This window comes from Zonotrichia albicollis, chromosome 15 (assembly GCF_047830755.1).
Source record: "Zonotrichia albicollis isolate bZonAlb1 chromosome 15, bZonAlb1.hap1, whole genome shotgun sequence".
Lineage (NCBI taxonomy): Eukaryota > Metazoa > Chordata > Aves > Passeriformes > Passerellidae > Zonotrichia > Zonotrichia albicollis.
This window is the reverse complement of record NC_133833.1, coordinates 13813727-13832064: the sequence shown is the minus strand read 5'-3', so window position 1 is coordinate 13832064 and position 18338 is coordinate 13813727. Positions and strand designations below refer to the sequence as shown.

The 18338-nt window shown below is 43.6% G+C and overlaps 1 protein-coding gene across 3 annotated transcripts in view; it reads right to left on the bottom strand.

Moving 5' to 3' along the window:
* Positions 1 to 18338, bottom strand: part of WWC1 (WW and C2 domain containing 1) — a 66487-nt gene that overhangs the window by 25679 nt on the left and 22470 nt on the right. For all 3 annotated transcript variants that reach the window (XM_074551903.1, XM_074551905.1, XM_074551904.1), the window contains exons 2-7: positions 10306 to 10415; positions 5259 to 5462; positions 3543 to 3619; positions 2573 to 2652; positions 1507 to 1636; positions 1010 to 1156 (exon numbers count right to left, since the gene is read on the bottom strand). In XM_074551903.1, the coding sequence (XP_074408004.1) occupies positions 1010 to 1156; positions 1507 to 1636; positions 2573 to 2652; positions 3543 to 3619; positions 5259 to 5462; positions 10306 to 10415 (748 nt within the window). The remainder of the gene's footprint in view (positions 1 to 1009; positions 1157 to 1506; positions 1637 to 2572; positions 2653 to 3542; positions 3620 to 5258; positions 5463 to 10305; positions 10416 to 18338) is intronic.

Sequence of the window (18338 nt, the reverse complement as noted above, 5' to 3'; positions counted from 1 at the left end):
AAAACACCACATCAGCAACTCAGCAACCACCCCGCCTTTGATACTTCCTTGACACTCTTACAAGCGACACTTGATCTTAGTCATTTCCTAGTTAAACCAATCATAGCACAGGAACATGATGCACTTAAATACATTTTTCATTATTTCTTCATATTCTTTAACCCCAACAAGATTCAAAGGCCCTTTCTGGCCTAGAAAGAAGAGAAAATCCACCACATTTCTGTCTTGGGCTTCTATTTTTAGGAACACACAAATATCTTAGCAATCCTTCATCTTAAATGCTCTTTTCATCCTTAAGTGCTGCACTGCAGTTTGAATTGGATGACATCTTGCTTTGGCTGTAAAATCTTATAGACAAGGGACATTTCATCATGCCCAAATCTGCAGATCTTTACTAACATGTGTGGTCCTGACTGCAAGTGGCTGCAAACCTTTAAGTAAAGGCTCACAGGAGAGGCTCTGTGCTGTCCTGTGAGAAATAAGATGCACCCCCAGCACTGACTGAGTCTTTACCAAGGCTGGGACCAACGTGACACTTCTGATCTCCTGGCACGTGTGGGACTGAAGGTTTGTGAGCACTACAACTTTGTGGCATCAAAACAGCTGCACATAAGCTGCTGTTGTCACTTTTAACCCAGTGAAAGCCAAACACTCTTAGGGGAGGAGTCTTCATTGAAGCTTAGCCCATACAGAGCTGCTCAATGTTTCTTGTCTCATAAATTATTGCTATAAACAGCTAAAGGAGTGTTTGTATCACAAGAAGCTATACCTACAGGTAAAATCAAGCTTTCTTCCCTTTTATTCTTACCTGGGCTGCTCTGATAGTGACAGTGTGGGGAAATATCAGGTTGCCCTCAGTGATACGTTAACACTGCACACAGAAACAAAGCCACTGCAGTTCAAACCAGAAGTTATGATTTCACAGAAACTTGTCCATGCTTGGAAACTCATGGTGAGGTAGCTCCACACACAGTTCAGAGGAATGTCTCCATTCTCACACATTACTCACATTTCCTGACAGATCTGTCTGGGAGCTGACATCCAGGTACTGCCGGGGCAGCAGAGGGCTGGAGCTTTCCACAGACACACTGCTGGCCCACAGATCTGACTGGGATCCTCTGTCATTCACAAAGCTGTCTTTTAACCTGGCTAAGCTCTAAAACCACAAAGAAAAAATAAAAATTCAAGAGGTGAGCTCATTTCTGCCCAAAGTACCTCAGCAGCTACGTAAGTTCAGCCTAACCCCATGACTCAGATCTGATCGTGTCTGCTGTGCCCACTCAGACTCTGCAAACTCGAGGTCAGGCATGGCTGGACTGCATTTTATGCTTCTCATTTCCACCATCTGAAGAACTGCAGAGGCTGTGTTACAACCATAACACAAAACTAGTTTAATAAAAACCTCAGTTATATATCTGAAATACAATATACTTAAATTACTTCTCAGAAATTCTATCTTCTAGCAACGGTGACACAAAATACTATAAATTCATCTTGTTTCAATACCTGAATGAGGTCTTGTTTTTCCTTCTCTCCTGATGTGATGGCCTTCTTGAGAGCTTTCATTTCACTTAAAATGGCTTGTGCCTCATCAAGTTTGTAGCCACCTTGAGTATCAGACATTTTCATGTCAATTCTGTATAGAAATTTTAAAAAAACCAGTAAGCTACCACTTAATAACATCCTGTTAATTGAATCATTCTAGATGTGTCTTCACAGGGATTTTTAACAAAAAACACTCCAAACTATAACAAGGATAACAGAAGGAACTAAAGACCACTCCCCACTGCCTACGTTACTCAGCAGTACATTAAGCTTCAGAGCTCTGGTTTCAGCAATATCATCATCTCTTTGACTCCTTAGTGAGGACAAAGGTGCATACAAACCCCCAAACAGTGTTTAGGGCAGACTGCTGCTACCGGCCTTGTTCCTAACTTAGAGAGGATCAGCTTAGCCATCTATGAGAATTACCTTATTTTCAGTCATGATTTCAAAAACCAGGCACAGACTCACATGCACAGATGTATTTGCTTGCACAATTTAATTACAAGCCACTTCATCCTTCCCTTTCCTCAAAGGAATTCTACCAGGGTTGACCCTTATAATAAATATTTATCTGAAAGATGCCAGATGTTTATTCACACAAAGGCAAGTACCTGAAACTTTTCCTCCCCTTCCACTCCACCCCCAGTTTTTCCTCAGTGCTCTAAATCAGCGACTCTTATAATTTAGACAACAGACTGTAGTTTCATCCATATTGAGCAGTAAAACAGAATATCAGTTTGTTTACAATTTACTCAGTTTACTCAGTACTGAGTAAAACAGAATATCAGTTAACTGATGAGATCCTGTTCAAAACCTTTTTGCCATGAAGTCATTTCTAATGCGGTCAATCCCACACAGGCACTGATTTGAGAGCACTCCCCCCCCATGGCTGTGTACTGCCTTCAGCCTAAAGATATCATCAGCAGCACATTTCAGCTTGTTATTAGGCAGCTATTTATAAATGTAGTGGGGGATGCATTGCAAGCCAGAGATGTTGTGAAAAAAAAGATCTTGAGAACACACTTACTTCTTCAGGGTTTGAAATCCATGCTCTTTGTACTGGAGCTCTTGTTTCATGTGAGCTACTTCTCTCTTGAGTTTATTAACCTGCAGCAAGGTGTCACATTTTTAGAATGCTATTTTATATGAGTATTTAGGCACAGTGCTACCCATTCAGTTCAAAACTTATTCAGTGTAGACAGTACTCTAAACAAAGTTTCCAGGCCATCAGCTCATGTCAGGAGCAGGAACAGCCCTGACTGCTTCCTCATCAGAACTTTATCACTGGCCAGGGCTTTATCCAGTAGCTGCTATCACACCTCTTAACAAGGGGCTCAAGGGAAGTTCCAGTCATGTAAGTGGAAAAATTGAGAAAAATTCAAAAAAGAGAGCAATGAAACACATGTCAACCTTGCTCAGAAATGTTTAAAACCTTCCCAGTCATTATTCCCAGCATCAGGACAGGAGTTACCCTGCAGCACCTGAAGCCACGTCCAAGCTCCCCAGAGAAAAGGCCCCACTGAGGAGTAACTCAGCAGGATGATAATCCATACTGTAAATGCACTGACCCTACAGCTTGCTGTTTTATATTCCTCCACAGAGGCCACGCTGACCTACTTTGCTTTAGTCCTTTCTTCCTCCCAAAGTGAGCTCTGCATGAGAGCACACCCTCCCCTGCTGCCAGCCCGCACTAAGCCCTGCACACAACAGCTGCCAGTCCCTGGGGAGCACCCCAGCTCTCCAGCATGCAGCTCCACATCCCACAGCCATCCTGCACTGCCAGCTGCCAAGCCAGGCTCAAGTCTAAGAGGGAAAGAAAAAAAAAGCTGTTTTAAATTCCTAAAACTGCAACATTAGAAAATTGTGATAAACGACCTCCTAAATTACAACATTAGCTCTCCCAACTGCTTTGGCATCTCCTTTCAGTATTTGCCATGAGGCCTGGAAATACCTGAACATTACTCATGGCAGGCAAAGGTCCATTTGTAACTACTCACCCTGGATTTTGTAGTAGCAATCTCTGCTTTGAGGATCTCGGGGTCATACTTGGAACTTGACGAGGAGCCAGAGAGCACTGGAACAAACACAGAGCCAGTTCAGCAGCTCTGCCTTCCTCCCTACACTTCTACCAGCCCCACCACAGACAGAAATCTCCCATCTGCACAGCCAGACCTCCACACATTGGGTCTGTTACCCAATTTCCACTGCTCAAAGACAGGGCAAGGCAATAGTGCAGTCAAGTACTGCACGAAAAGTGCAGACTGAAGGGGCCAAAGCATGTCCTGCATCTCCAAAGTGTGGATTTGTTCCAGGTTAACACACTTAACTCAAACTCCCAAACACATTCACTCCATTCAGTGGTGTGGCTTCCTGCATTTCCAAAGGCATTCAACAGAACTGAAGGGACAGGCATTGCAGGAAGGTTTACTTAATTTTTTTTCAGACTTCCTCATTGAGCAAACAATCCACTGAATGTTTAGAAACAAAGGAAAGAAAAGAATCAGAAGAAACTGAAAAATGTGATGCAAGCCTTTTCACAGCCTTGGGGACATGACCAACCATACAATGTGTCACACCAGATTAAATCAATGTCCCATTAAGAGCAGAACTCTCTTCTCAGCAGCAGTTAAACCCTTCTGCCTCAGAAGGTACAGAAGTTCCCCAATGTGCAATGCTGTTAGAGGTAGCTGTAGGCAAGGGAGATATTTTGATCCTTGCAGCCATCAGTTTATGCCCTATAAAACATGGGAAAGCATTTCTAGTTATTTCTGTTTGGTTGTATTTTCAAGACAGATCCCATCTCGCCCATGTAACTCATGTTGTCAGTGCATTGCTCTGGGTAGAGTCCTAAGAAAAGAGCAAACCCAGTTCTTTAGAGATGAGGGACAGCCTCCTTGTCAAACAAGAATCCTTCAGCTGACAGAAAACTACTTAAAAAATGTTAACACCAAGCACAGGATTAGCCAGTGGAATTCTCCACCATCAAACATAACTCACAAGAGTGAAACAGGGGGAGGTTCTTAGCTGGCAAGGACACAGAAAATCTGCAATACTGAGGATTATAATAAAAATTCTGGAATACATGCAGGAAATAAATCCTGTTCTGGATATTTTCCAGCTCCTAACTAGTACCAGTAAGGAGGAAATACAGCATTCTATGAAGATTTCTGTACCAAATCTTGAAGTGACATTGGTATTGATGTGCTGTGACACAGAATATGGAGCACAAACTGCTGTTCTACATACACAGAGAGGCAATCCAGCAGTGGTGACTTGGAACATGGCATAAAATACAGACCCTCAGTTCCCCCAGACCATCACTCAACTACCTGGGATATAAAACTACAAAAGGGCTTGGAAATACTATCCAAGATGGGCCTTCTTGCTGTGTTCCTGTACTTTAAAGAGGGAAATCAAGGAAAATAGCATGTAAGTTAATTTTTTCACACTGAACCAACCACCACAGTTTTAGCATTTATTGAAGCCCATGCAGAACATCTGCACACTGACTGCAGTGACTGAGCCACACACAGGAGTGTCTCACAACAATCAGCCTCTACCAAACAGGTGCTGGGCAGACACCATGTCTGAAACAAAGAGTGCCATGGCACACCATCCCAGTGCTCCATCCAAGGACCAGCTCCGTGCCTGTTACTGCCCTACAGGGTGCACAGCTGAGGAAAGAGCAGGTTCAGAGCTCACAAAGTACTCACAGCTGGTCTGGGAGCCCAGTTTGTGCTCCCAAACATCGTGCAGCTGCCGATACTCCTGCTGGGCCAGCTCAAGCCTCTGCTGTTTCACTTGGTAGATCTCCTTCTGGGCAGCAATGGCCTCCTGGGCCAGGACAAGGTAATCCTTCAGCATGTGCTCCTGCTCCCGCCTCCATTGCACCCGAGGGTCCTCGATCTGAGTCGTTTCTTGGAGACAAAACAGAGGAAAGCAAGATCAACAGAATGCAAGTTTGTTCTGCTACTTGGAAAAGTTCCACTGTTTATGACATTTTAAAATAGTCTCTTGCCCCAGCCCTGTGATAAAAAAGTTGAATAAAGACATTTTCCTTTTTTTCTAAGGAGGTGATTGTTAATCCATAATGAATTCCAATGAGTTCTGCCATGCTGCATAGAACAATTCACAACAAAACTATCATATAACTCTTCATCTCCTCTGCTCCTGAAGCTGCCCTAGTTCTGGCTCTTAAAAACATCCACCCAAGAATATGCATACACAGTTGTAAGATACTGACATTGACTGTTATACTTATCTTTATTGCAACTGCTTTATAACATTACTAATAAAATAGCTCTATTATTTCACCGATAAAATGTATAGAAAATATCATTGCCACATAACTGCATTATACTGCACCTGACAACATGAAAGCAATTACAACTCTGCCCATCCTCTTTGGCTGCCAAATGGCTTTTATTGCAGGGGGGAAAGAAAACCTGCTCACTCAGATTCCAGAGGCAAGTAAAAATAAAGTCTGATTAAATCACAGATTTGTGAAAGCATCTTAAATGGCATTATATGAACAGAATCTCAGAGAGGAGAAAATATTTCCTTTAGGGAAAGCAGGCACAGCAGTAAATGACTGAAGAATATGGGAGGTGGAGTTTAGGGTAACAAGGGAATGCAGCAGTTACAGCACTTCCATCTCCATTACCCCAACACAACCAATCCATTCCAGGTTTCTAATCATGAAAAAGGGGTAAGGTCACAGACATGCAGCTAGTCCTAATACTAACGAGGTAAATTTATTGTCAGTGTTTGTCTCTGTTTTGTGAAGAAGCGCCCAAAACATTTTTCATTTCTATTTCAAGGCTATTACATGTTCTTGTTTGGAGCAGGTTCCAATATTTAGTTGACCAAGTGCTCTGAACTGTCTAAACTAACATGCTTGAATAAGGATGCCTAGTTACCACATAATGAATAATTAATAGAAAGGACTTGCTTGAAACTATCAGTGGGAATCTAATCTGCATATCTTAAGAGCCTCTTTAAATATTTAGTAAAAGCTGCCAGAGTGGAAGGTATGAGCAGCTCTTAAGTGAGTCAGGCATAAGACTAACACAGCAGTACACAGGATGTGGGGAAGAGAAGTTAGACAATATTCTTAGCAGCACACTAGAAATAAAGGGTTCACCCAAGGGATGGACACTCAATCCTTCTCACAAGCTGTCCATGATCATGCTGAGGAGAAAATTAATTGGCTACTCCAGCAGTAAGTTGTTTCTAACAATATCTCAAGACCCAAAAGAGCACATGGCACTTCAAATTACATGGCAGAACTTGGAGAAGGCACAAAATGCATCAAAAAACCCCAGTATAGTTTGTAGAAGCATTTCAGCAGAGTCCTTTACAGCTCCTGCAAGCAGAAGAAATATTTCAGCTGATATAATATTAAAGCTAGGCCTGGACCTGAAGACCTGCCCCAAAATAATATGAGGGAAAAGCAGCTGCTTGTACCAGCTGTAGGGGCCCTCATGGACAGCACTGTGGTCTTAGAGGGAGCAAAAGAAAGATCAGGAGGGCACGGAACCTGCAAGACTCTGTCATGCCCATGCTCCTGCCTCAATTTTTGCCCCCAAATCCCATTTTCCAGATAACCATGACCCACACCCAGATGAAATAACCCTCTTCTCCAAGCTGACCAGAAGGGGAAAGTCTGGTGTTACCCAGGGAGCTGCCCCACATTCCCAGACATGCGGCTTCCCTGGACAGTCACCAGCAACTGAGACTTAGGGCTTTCTAATTTCCAGCATAAAATGTTATGTTGGCAAAGTGCCTGTGGCTCTTGAATCTGATGCAGGACACTGGGTTGTAAGTCCACCTCAACACAGACCTTCAAGCCTGGTTATTTCCAGTTTTTCCTTAGACTAGCAGCCTATTCTTCCCAGAATCCCAAGAAGGGAGCTGGAAGCTGCTGCAGGAAAATTCCTCTGTTATGAGCAGTGAGGAGGAAGACTGCAAAAGCCTCCAATCCTCAACACCTCTGTGAGGTGGTGAAGCACTGCCAGTGCTCCAAGCCCATCCACAATCTGACCCAGGGAATGCTCAGCAGACAGCTCACAGAGAAGATGGACAACACACTGAGGTATTGAAATGCTTTGTGTCCAGATTTATTCTGAATATTCACCTCAACCTTTTCAGTAATCAAAGCACTAACAGCAACCCCTTGATTGCAGCCCTGAGCTCTGGTTTTCAAACATGTAAAACCAATCAACAAAAGTGTTGGCCAAGGGCTCTCACTGAGCTCAGCTACTGAGAAATGCAAAATACATTCAGAAGTGAGATGAAAGAACTATAGAAATGTAGGCTATTACATCATTTGTTGTCTTGTGAATTCCTAATTTAATGTTGAGCTTGTCATAAATAAATCTGCTTGCTTCATGTTGGAGGAATGTAGGTTTACAATGCTTGCATCAGCATCATTTCTTTGAACAAATCACACTCTAAAGTTCTCCCAGAGAGGCACACTGAAGGCTCTGCATTAATACTTTATCAGGAATATTCTGGGTACTCAATTCAATTTAATTGTATTTATTTTCCCTCAGAGAGGTGGTTACAATTGTTCTCCATCTTGCTTCTTTTAATAGCTCCTGCCTTTCGATTTCATTTAAGTCTATTCTTGGGCTCGTTTCTGATAATTAGTCTCAAATACTTGTGCAGTATGACCAAGACCCAACATGGCTCCATCCCCTTCCCACCCTGAGCAGTTCCTTCCTGCCAGGGAATCTGCCAGAGGCCTTGGAGAGGAAGAAGGTTTTGGACACTCTCCAGAGGATACTTCAACATGAACCACAAAGCTGAGCTGCTTGATTAGGTTAAGGTAAATGGATGTGCTCTGCTCTGTTGTGATCTGGATTAGAGCTGGCACAAGAAATCTGTCATGGGTTTGTTTCTCTTCTTTTTAACTTTTTAGTTGGAATTCTCATTTAAATATTGAGGCCTCTGACATCCCACACAAGTGGAAGTTTTTAAAAGGCACTGTTACTGTGCAGGTGTCAGCACAGCTGGAAGGCTTCTCTGCATGCCCCTGAATCCTGTGGTGCCTGTGAGTGGCACAGACCTGGGCTAACTGCCCCAGACCTTTGCATGTTCACCCTGCACAACTCCAATGTATAAATAAATGTATAAATAAATGTATAAATAAAACCATATTTGGTTTGCCCCAACTGCATTCATCCATTCAGGTTGGAAAAGGCCTTCAGGATCCCTGAGTCCAACCTCAAACTTAACAATGCTGGAGTTTGTGCCAACTGAAACACTCCAGGGGTCCAACAGACTTCCATGTCCCACAGCTTCAGGTCAAGGCTATCTTCCCATTCCCAGACTGTGAAATGGACACCAGACCTGGTCTTACAGACCTGTAGGAGATCCAAATTTGTGCCTTGCAACTTAGCACCTTCTAAAGCAAAGTTTGTCCACTCCTCTCCCCAGCAGATCTCCTTTGTGTGATCCTGTAGACTTGCTTACTCTTTCAAACTTTCCAATAAAAAGAAAAATCAACATCCCCTACCTCACAGAAAATAGTTAGGATGAAGCTATTTAAAGATATGTCATCCTAAAATCACTGGGTTTACGTAAGTTCTAAATAAAAATATTTGTGTCACCTTTACATCTGGAAACTTATGATCTTTGTATTGTGGGGGTCAGTTAGAGCTTATGGGAATAGTTTTTTTTCATTCTGCATTTTTAACACCAAGTGAAGTTGCTAAAGCTTGGAGGGTGCAGTCTCAGGCCAGGTGAAGTTGTGGCAGTTTGGAAAAAGGGAAGGGTGTGAAGATGAAGATATCCAAGGGGGGAAAAATCCTCCAAGGAAAAAAAAACCACACCAGACTTCCAAATTTTTATTTCTAAAAAATCATTTAATTTTCTAAAAAAAAAAAAAAAAAAAGTTTAAGTTCTCAGTTGAAGTCCTAGAAGTAGATTAAAAAAACCTCACAACTTAAAGGAACTCAAGGCACTTTTGTCTTTTAAAAGTTTCCCTCAGCACGAGTTGTAAGGGTCCCCTAAAAGGGTCTGGACATGGTTCTGCTGTCAATTTCTGGGCTGCAGCTGGAGCTGTTCTGTAAAGAGAATCAAAGTCACTGATTTGTTTTGCTTATTACTTTTCCAGGGGATTTGTTCTAGCACAACCCATTACAGTCATTCTATAATGTCTGCAATGATACAACAAATGCTGTATTTTCTTATCATTCAAATGAGCTTACAAAATTAACTCTTTTGGTCTATCAAGCAATCTAGCAAAGGGTGTAAGCAGTGGCTTAGTTTGAGGGCACAGGATAAAGGCCCTGAACAGGACATCCCAAGCTTACTTGAGGGTTTTGCCTCCAGCAAAGGCAGCATGAGCACCTGCAGCCAAGGGAGCTCATTCAGTTCACCCCTGCCAGGGGAATCCACACAAGACCTTTGCCCTGTTTCTGATGGTCGTGCCACAGGGACAAATTCCAGGCGTAGAACAAACTCCAGATCACTGCTACCCAGTTGGACTCCTCAGCAGAACCAAATCTGACAGAGGTGTGTCCATAGTATTGGCTGGAACGTGGCTGCCAGTTTGAAGATTGCAACCCAAAAGGTGTCAAATTCCTGCTCAGAGAGGGAAATACTTTGCAGGATGAAGGAGGACAGGATTTGATTTCATGAGCTGCAGATGTCATTGACTCTGAAACATGCTGTTAGCAACTCTGTGGTTTTGTGTTCAGTAAACTTTAATAGAGGCACAAATCACTCTGCAAAAACACATAGCATGTCACTTACTGGTGTTGTGGTCTATGTAATAGACTCCAACCTGAGGGTCATAAGCTTCTTCCCATCCTAAGGGCAGCTCATCACTGATGCAATCAGCAAAGGTCAGTGGTTTAGTGTACCTGAAATGCAAAATAATATTTAGCATGAATAAAAGAACACTCCCACATGCCTGCTCCAAACAACTGACCAGAAAACAAATGCCACAAGGGCTTCAGTATCAAAACCCCAGAGAACTGAAAACCATTTTAAAGCCTTTGTTCTTATAAAAATAATACACCACCAACTCCTCCTTTTCTCCATCTGAAGTTAGAGCAAGATGAATTCATTCTGACAGAGCTCCAGAGCCTTGCCCAGCTCAGCCAGTACTCGCTCGACAAAGGAACATTAAGAACTTTGCCAGAAACAATTCCTGCTCTCCAGTGAAAGAACAAGACTGTTTGCAGGCAAGTCCTGTACCAAAAATATGTAGACAAGAAGGAGCACGATGAGAAATGCAATTTGCATAGCATGAATAAGTAAGGCTGAACAATCAATAGCAAGTGCTGAGGACTGTGGGACCACTTGTCATGCAACTTCTCTCATTTGCATTGCAATATGCTCTGTTTCATTAATGACAAACAAGATTAGTTTCTCAGTATCAGAAAACGTGTAACTCACTCCGTCTGAACAAGGAAGTATTTCCACAGCACTGCTCTGAGGAGTTTTTCTATTACAGAGCACAGCCAGCAACACTCTGAAGGCCTGTGTGGCTAAACACAAAGCTGAGAGTACCCACTCCTTGAGTGGCCACACAGATTTTAATCACCAAAACCTCGTCCCTTTCCTCCCTTTCACTCGGAGTTAATGAGGTTCAGCTTGCACCAACAAAACTGCAAACCAAAGAGCACTGCAGGGAGGCACAAGGCAGGAGGAATTAATCCTGCAGGTGCCTCACACCCCCAGCTGCCAAAAGCACAATGTGCCAGAGGCCCAGAGATCCATCACGCAGGCCCAGTGCTCTGCGTGGCGGGTGGGTGGATGGATGGATGGATGGATGGATGGATGGATGGATGGATGGATGGATGGACGGATGGAGGCTGAGTGTGCCCTCCCAGAGAAGCCCTTGTGGCAGAGAGCACAGGACACACTGTACAACACCACAGTCCCTCCAGGCAGGCGCACTCTGAGGGCAAAGGGGTGAGCAAGCACCTGCAGAGCTGCACCCAACTCTGCCACACGCAAACAGCACAAAGGGGGACACAGAGCAGCTCTGCAAGACACTGGACAGACAACTACAGACCATTATTTCACTTTTGAGACTGATATTTTTAGCATATCTCAAAAGGAGCATCCTATCATAACCAAGACTTGCTTTCCAGCAAGTCTTCCCTATCCAAAGGTAATTAAGGAGGGCTGACAGACAAGTTTTACTGAGTTCTGAGCAGATGTCATCTGGAGGCACTGAGAACCAGCTGGTACTCCCATATTAACATCTTACAGTTGCTCATTGTTAAGAGGAATTTTAGGAAAAAAAAGCCTTCAGCCAGAAGATATAGCCTTCAACTTTTATATATAAGCCTTCAACATAAAATCAACATTTAACAACTAATATAATTCCCCCTAAATATGACCTATAAGTCTGGTATGCAGTAAGAATGGGGTGGGAACATTTTTGTAAAAGCCATGTAGGCCACTAACACCTCTAATTTACCTGCTGTTGCATTTCCCTTTCAATGCATTGCCTATGCCATATAAAGCAGAGTTTCAATCACTATTCTCTCAGAAAATTTCAATTTAATTTAGAGCTCTGCTGTGCAAAACAACTCAGAGCTTCACAATATGGAACTGTGAAACTTTCTCAATAAAGTTTCACTGCAGGGTTTATTTTTACAGCTCTTAATCTAGACTGTGTACCAAATGTGTGTTTGTATAGAAAACAGAGATTACCTGAAAATAAAATAGAATCTCAATGCTTGTGATTGCTATCCCTTATCCCATGCTCTTCCCTGTGGATCAAGCTGTTTCCTCAGCCTGAGTACCCAATACGTGCTGCTCCGAGTTGATCAAATCAAAGATGCACAAGGGTAAAAATGCAGAGCAAGGTCAGATACAAGCCACTCTCTGGAGATAACAGAGATGAAAGCGCTGTAGCAAACGTGTTGGCAATGTTAAGTTAAACACCAGGGTTAACACTTTCCCCCTCTCTGAAAATGGCATCTGCTTTTATTTAACCATAGTGGTTCACGTGGAGGCTGCACAGGTAGGGCAGAGGGAGGGCACAGAGCTAAATGCTGAATTAGATGGAGCTGGTCCCATCCCCGAGAGGGGCACAGTCATGCTGGGATCACAGAACCATGGAACATGATGAGCTGGAAGGGACCCACAGGGATCATCCAGTGCGTCCCCTGGCCCTGCACAGACACCCCAACAATCCCACCCTGTGCATCCCTGAGAGCATTGTCCAAACACTCCTGGAGCTCTGGCAGCCCTGGGGCCATAACCATTCCCTGGGGAGTCCGGGTAGCGTCCCACCATCCTCTGGCTGAAAAAACTTCCACCTCTATCCAGCCTAAACCTCCAAGCTCAGCCTCAGCTGTTTCCTCGAGTCCTGTCATGCTCACGGTACAGGTGGTGCCTGCCCCTCTGCTTCCCCTCACGAGGAAACTGCAGACCACAATGAGGTCTGCAGGACAGTGTCATCTCTTTTAACTAGGCCAGTTTGGCTTTCATAAAAAGTGTTATATATACAGATCTTAATTTTGCCCCTTGGTTCCCTCTTTGTGGCTGGAGATCAGAAGTCATAGACTCAGGATTTTCTGAACTTTTGGGTGCATTGCTTTCATGTGAAAACTGAGTGAATGCATCTGAAGGTTTCCCTTAGGAAGGAGGGTAAGGAATGCACAAACCACTTTGCAGGTGCCCTTCCTTAGTTACAGGCAGGTGGTGACAGGGGTACATTTTTGTGCATTGCTGCTTTGAGTCCAGCTACAGGGAGAAGCTATTGTGTGCTAATGTGGTTTGCCTGAGCTGATGAGATGTTTTTCAAGGCAGCTAGGAAGCTTTGTGAATTGAAAAGGAGAGGTTTCAAAGGAATAGTCCTGCAGATGTGTCCTAGCTTTAACTTCCCACATGCAGAGGAACAGTCCTGTTTTATGCAGCAGTAATGCACTAACTAAATCATGTCCTGCTGGGAGAAAGAAGCTTCTCCTTTTACTCTTTAATCCATCATTGTGAGTATGCTTGGGGAAACACTGCATTTTTGGATCCCTTCTGGAAAATTGGTTTATTTTAGTCTTCATAGCAACCCCTAAAATCATATCTTATAACAAGGAAATAATCTTTTTTTCTTTTTATGCTGTATTCAGAGGCTTGCTACGCAACATATTACATGTCTTTCATCTAATTGTGCCATTGCTGCTTTGATTTGTGACAGTTTTTCCCATAACAACTAGGGAAAGGAGCTTAGAAAAGTAACTAATATGGTTATGAAGCTGCAGTTACTTGGGGAAATAGCTATTTTGTCTATAACAAGTGGAATTACACTCTTAGTTATAAAACTAATAATTATTCTGTTTGCTTGCTGAATGACAGATTTCTCTGTACAAATGGGATAGTTGGAAGCTTTGGGCAGCCAGGAAGGAGGGCATTAGTCTGTGCTTGGTGATGGGTGCTCCTTGTGAGATATGTTGGAAATATCAGTCTCAAAAGTGAAATAATTGTCTGTTTCTGAGCCCTAGTAACTGGCAAGTCTCCAGTTGGCTTGTGTCATTGCTATAGCAGACTGATCCTGCCTTGCTTTTTTCTTCCTTTTTCCAAAACTCCAACTGAAAGAACTGGCTGGATGTAGTTCATGCATTGCATTTCATATGGAAAATAGGAATAAGCATCCTTCAGTTGTTTGGTCCTGGCTTCCTATTGAGTCTGACAGTTTCTGAGCACTTTTATAGGGAATTCAGCTGCTCCTAACAAAATAAGACTGGACAAAAGCTGAACAGAAGCTTTAAAAGTTTGGTGTTACACTTTGGAACACCAAATTTGGCACTACAGTGCCATTCCCTGATGAAACTATTCCAGAGACCCAGGGCTGATAGTGCAGCTCCACACTGGCTTTTGTTTTTTATCAAGACAGGGTTTAATATTAATGTTAGATGGAATTCTTGAGCAGAATTCTGCAAGAAACTCTATTCAGTGTGTAACACAAATTAATTTAGTGAGGGGTGTTTTATGTCTGCAGCACACCCTCACTTATTGTACTTTAAGTATGGGTTTAGTTACTGCTCTCTGTTGAGGGATTCTTGCCTGGATCCCTCACCAAAGCTGTTGAGCAGTGCAGCTGGGACATGGGAGATGCATGGCTCCGGGTTTAATCACTGCAGGGCTGGATGGGGCTGGTGTGCAGTGCCAGGGACTGCAGACACAGGGTGGAATTGCACATTTTACAAAGCTCTCTGCAGAAGTGGCAGAGCAGCAATCATGCCACCCATTCACAGCAGCATTTAGAGTGTTATAACCAAGTGGTGCACTGGAGAAAACCCCTGGGACTTCCTGTGCCTTGTCCACCTCGATTCCTGGGGGGGGCTGTGGGCACCACAATATAAACAGAGACATTAAACCATCAGAGAGTGCCCAGAGAATGGTGAAGGGTCTGGAGGGGGAGCTGCTTGAGGAATGGCTGAGGGCACTTGGTTTGCTCAGCCTGCAGAAGAGGAGACTGAGGGGAGCTTGTTTGCATCTCCCAGCCCTGCTCCCTTGGCTCTCACACCCATCAGGCATCAGTTAGGTCTGAACTATTCCTCAAGGGCTTAATCTGCTCCTAAGATGGAGGCTGAGCTCGGTGCAGGAGCTCTAAAAGAGAAACTAGCCTGAGCTAGAGAAGATATTTGTAAATCCTAGCCTAACCCTGGCCTTCTAGCTCACCCAAAAGTAAGCCATACACTCACTTCACAGGAACTCACCTACATCTCACATTCATCATACCTGTGACTGCCATTCCCCCATAGGTATGTTTCAATTGGGGTCATTATTAGGAATAATTAGTATTTTGAAAAAGATATATCAACCTACATTTATCCATTTACATGATATTTTCTCATCTTCCAGTATGCAATTTTTATATTTCATTTCATTCAAGAAATACAAATTTTTTTGAACAAGTGCAATTCCTCATTAGGACACCTGGAAAACAGCAACCAGCACACACAGCAGGTCAAGGTGGCTGTTCAGGAACTAATCCTGGTAACAGCTACAAGAAGAGCATCACCCAACTTCCTAATCTGAGGAGCATCTGACAGTCTTGAGGCAGAGGGTAAAGCCACTGCTCCCACCAGCCATGCTGAACATCCTGAGACACTTCCATCTTTGCAAAATGTTTGCCCACAGTAGCTCAACTATTTGTAGAGAAAATGATGTCCAAATCCTACTCCCACAGCACAAAAAAAGAAAGTTAGCTTCCTACCTCTGTGTTCTAAGTCACATTACTTTAAAATGAGAAAGGTTTCTATATTTCTGATTTTTGATCACCTTAATTTGCTATCACAGATAAAACTGGAAGCCAATGTTATCATGTGCAAACAGTATTAAATGAAAACTTTCTCATCTTAGATTCAGAAAGCCTTTCTATATTCTTGAACTCCACTGTTGTCAATCAAAAACCTCATTACATGGGAAACTGAAGGCAAATAATCCCTGTATAACCAGTTTTTGATTGACAGAAGGTTTGTTAAACATGGCTGTACAGAGATTCCTAGCAGGAGCTGGAGATGGGTGACCTGTGCCACTTACAAATCTGCAGTTAATACTGCAGTGGTAACAGAAATCAATTCTGAACTGCCTAAACCAGGAAATGCTATTTCTGTAATTACTGCATTTTGGTACCAATTGGGCAGCTCCTGGTGAGGCTCAGAGCCACGAGGATGGAAGTGCACACAGGTGGATGTGCACTTAGCAAACACTGAGCTTGGGTCAGCGAGAAGGGAAGGTTTATAAACCAACAGCCAGGGCCAGGCTTCCACAGCATGCATAAACCCACTTAATCCCTGTGTTTGCAGGGCTCCTCAGAGCCCCTAACAAAGTAAAGCCATTTAAACAGGAGAGCCTTACTGTAATCAGTTCAGCACAGATCACATGGCCCGGGATGAAATCCTTCATGACTCCACGGTGAGAGGACAGCGCAGGGGATTTCCTGCACTTTGCTCGCCCACTGCAGCAGCAACAAAGGCAGCACCTGGATCACTCAGGATCCTCCTGTCAGCTCCTCTACAGCCACAGCCTGAGCCACCAGCCCCTGACACACACCCTGCCAGCCGTGCTGAGCTCTCCCCTTCCCTCCTGCATGCACAGGTACACAGCAGGTGCGAGGCAGACAAGCCCTTGGGCAAGAAGCCAAGCCAGAGGAGACAATGATGAGTGGTGGCAGATACTTCCACTCATACCATTTCTCTTACAAAACCAAACAGCTTTTCAACCCAGCATTTTGCAGGAGAAGCTTTGCAGTCAGGTTTTATTTTCAATGGCTTCTATTTAGTTATTTATTTTTTACACAGCATAGCCTCATTTCTTGTTTGAATAAAACCACTGCTCATTATGTGCCAGGATGTGCTACACAGACCAGGATGAGCTAAAGGCACCTCACCAGTTCCAGCTGTGACACTGGGCTTGCTGTGCACACAGAGTTTTGAGGAACTCAAACTTCCAGCAGAGCTGCTGCTGGAACTCAGAAGGCTGCTGCAAGAATCACTGCCAGGAGGCTCCACAGGATGACATACAAGCTTCTTTGTTTTTAATGAGGTCATCTCATTCTCAAGACAGACGATGATTATTTTTAAACTTCAGCACAGAAAAACCTATCACTTTGCTGTAGTCCTAGAAAATTTGTCTGCAATCTCCTCCTCACAAAAGCTTTTAAAAATAGACACCTACACATTTATTACTCAACTTGGTGATCCAGCCCTCAAACACACCAGGGCCATTCGTCTCTATAGTAACTATTTTCCCTGGGAGCATCTTCTCACTGCAGGGAGGATTGCCTTTGGAGGCTGCAGGTGTGGCAGTGAATGTTTTATGATCTTGCTGGCAAAGCTTTTCTCACCCCATCTCCACACACCTGTGCACCAATGGTCCCTTGGATTCCCACTCCAACAGCAGTTTAGGAAACAGGCAATGGGAACACTTCATCCCCAACAGCATCCTCAGCAGGGACACAGCAGGCAGCTCCAGGCCAAGTGGCACCTCAGTGGCACCAAAACTTCACCAACTGCAGGGGAGCTGGAGGAGGACACCTCTACACCCACAGGAGCAGAAAGGCCCAATTCAAGACCACCATTAGCAGAGGGACCATGAACACCAATGTGCTTGCCAGGAGAAGCTTTTAAAAAGTGATAACTTTTAAGACTTCAGAAGCTTCCTAACTACACTCCAAGCAGAGTTTAGTTGAGAGAGATCAAACACAACATTTCAAAGTTTGGAAGGGAGACATTATGCCAAAATGTACACAAAGGCCCAGTCACCTTAAACTTCTGGTCACCTCAAGCATTTGTCATTTCAGTGACTGCCAGTGTGTGGTCCTGGAATTAACTGGGAACAGAATTACACTCTTACAGTAAAATGGGGTCTCTGAGAAAAAAAAAACCCATATTTGAAGCTTTTAGTGTAAACCAAACAAATTTGCTTAAACTACAACATAAATATTACCAAGAGAAATGGCTTGAAATAAACCACACATCTCCTCAAGCAAGTCAAACTGCAGAGCTGTTTGCTTTTCAGAAGTGGTTCTTTCATTGCCGTGGTTATTGAGCATCTTCTCAGCCTCCTGAAGACCTCCTTCCCCTTGTATTTCCTCCTGGCCCCTGATGCTTCATGCACTGGGCCACCTCTAGAATAAGCAAGTCCAGCATCTATCCTCAGAGCTTATTTTCCAAGCTATCCTAATTTTATACATTTTTAGTGACACTCAAGAACTCAGTGATGTTTTCTGGCCAGGCCATGAGGGTAACTTCCATACCTCGTTAAGGTGATCTTGAGTTGTGTGTAATTTGCCAGTTAGACCCTCTACTGCTTTCACATGT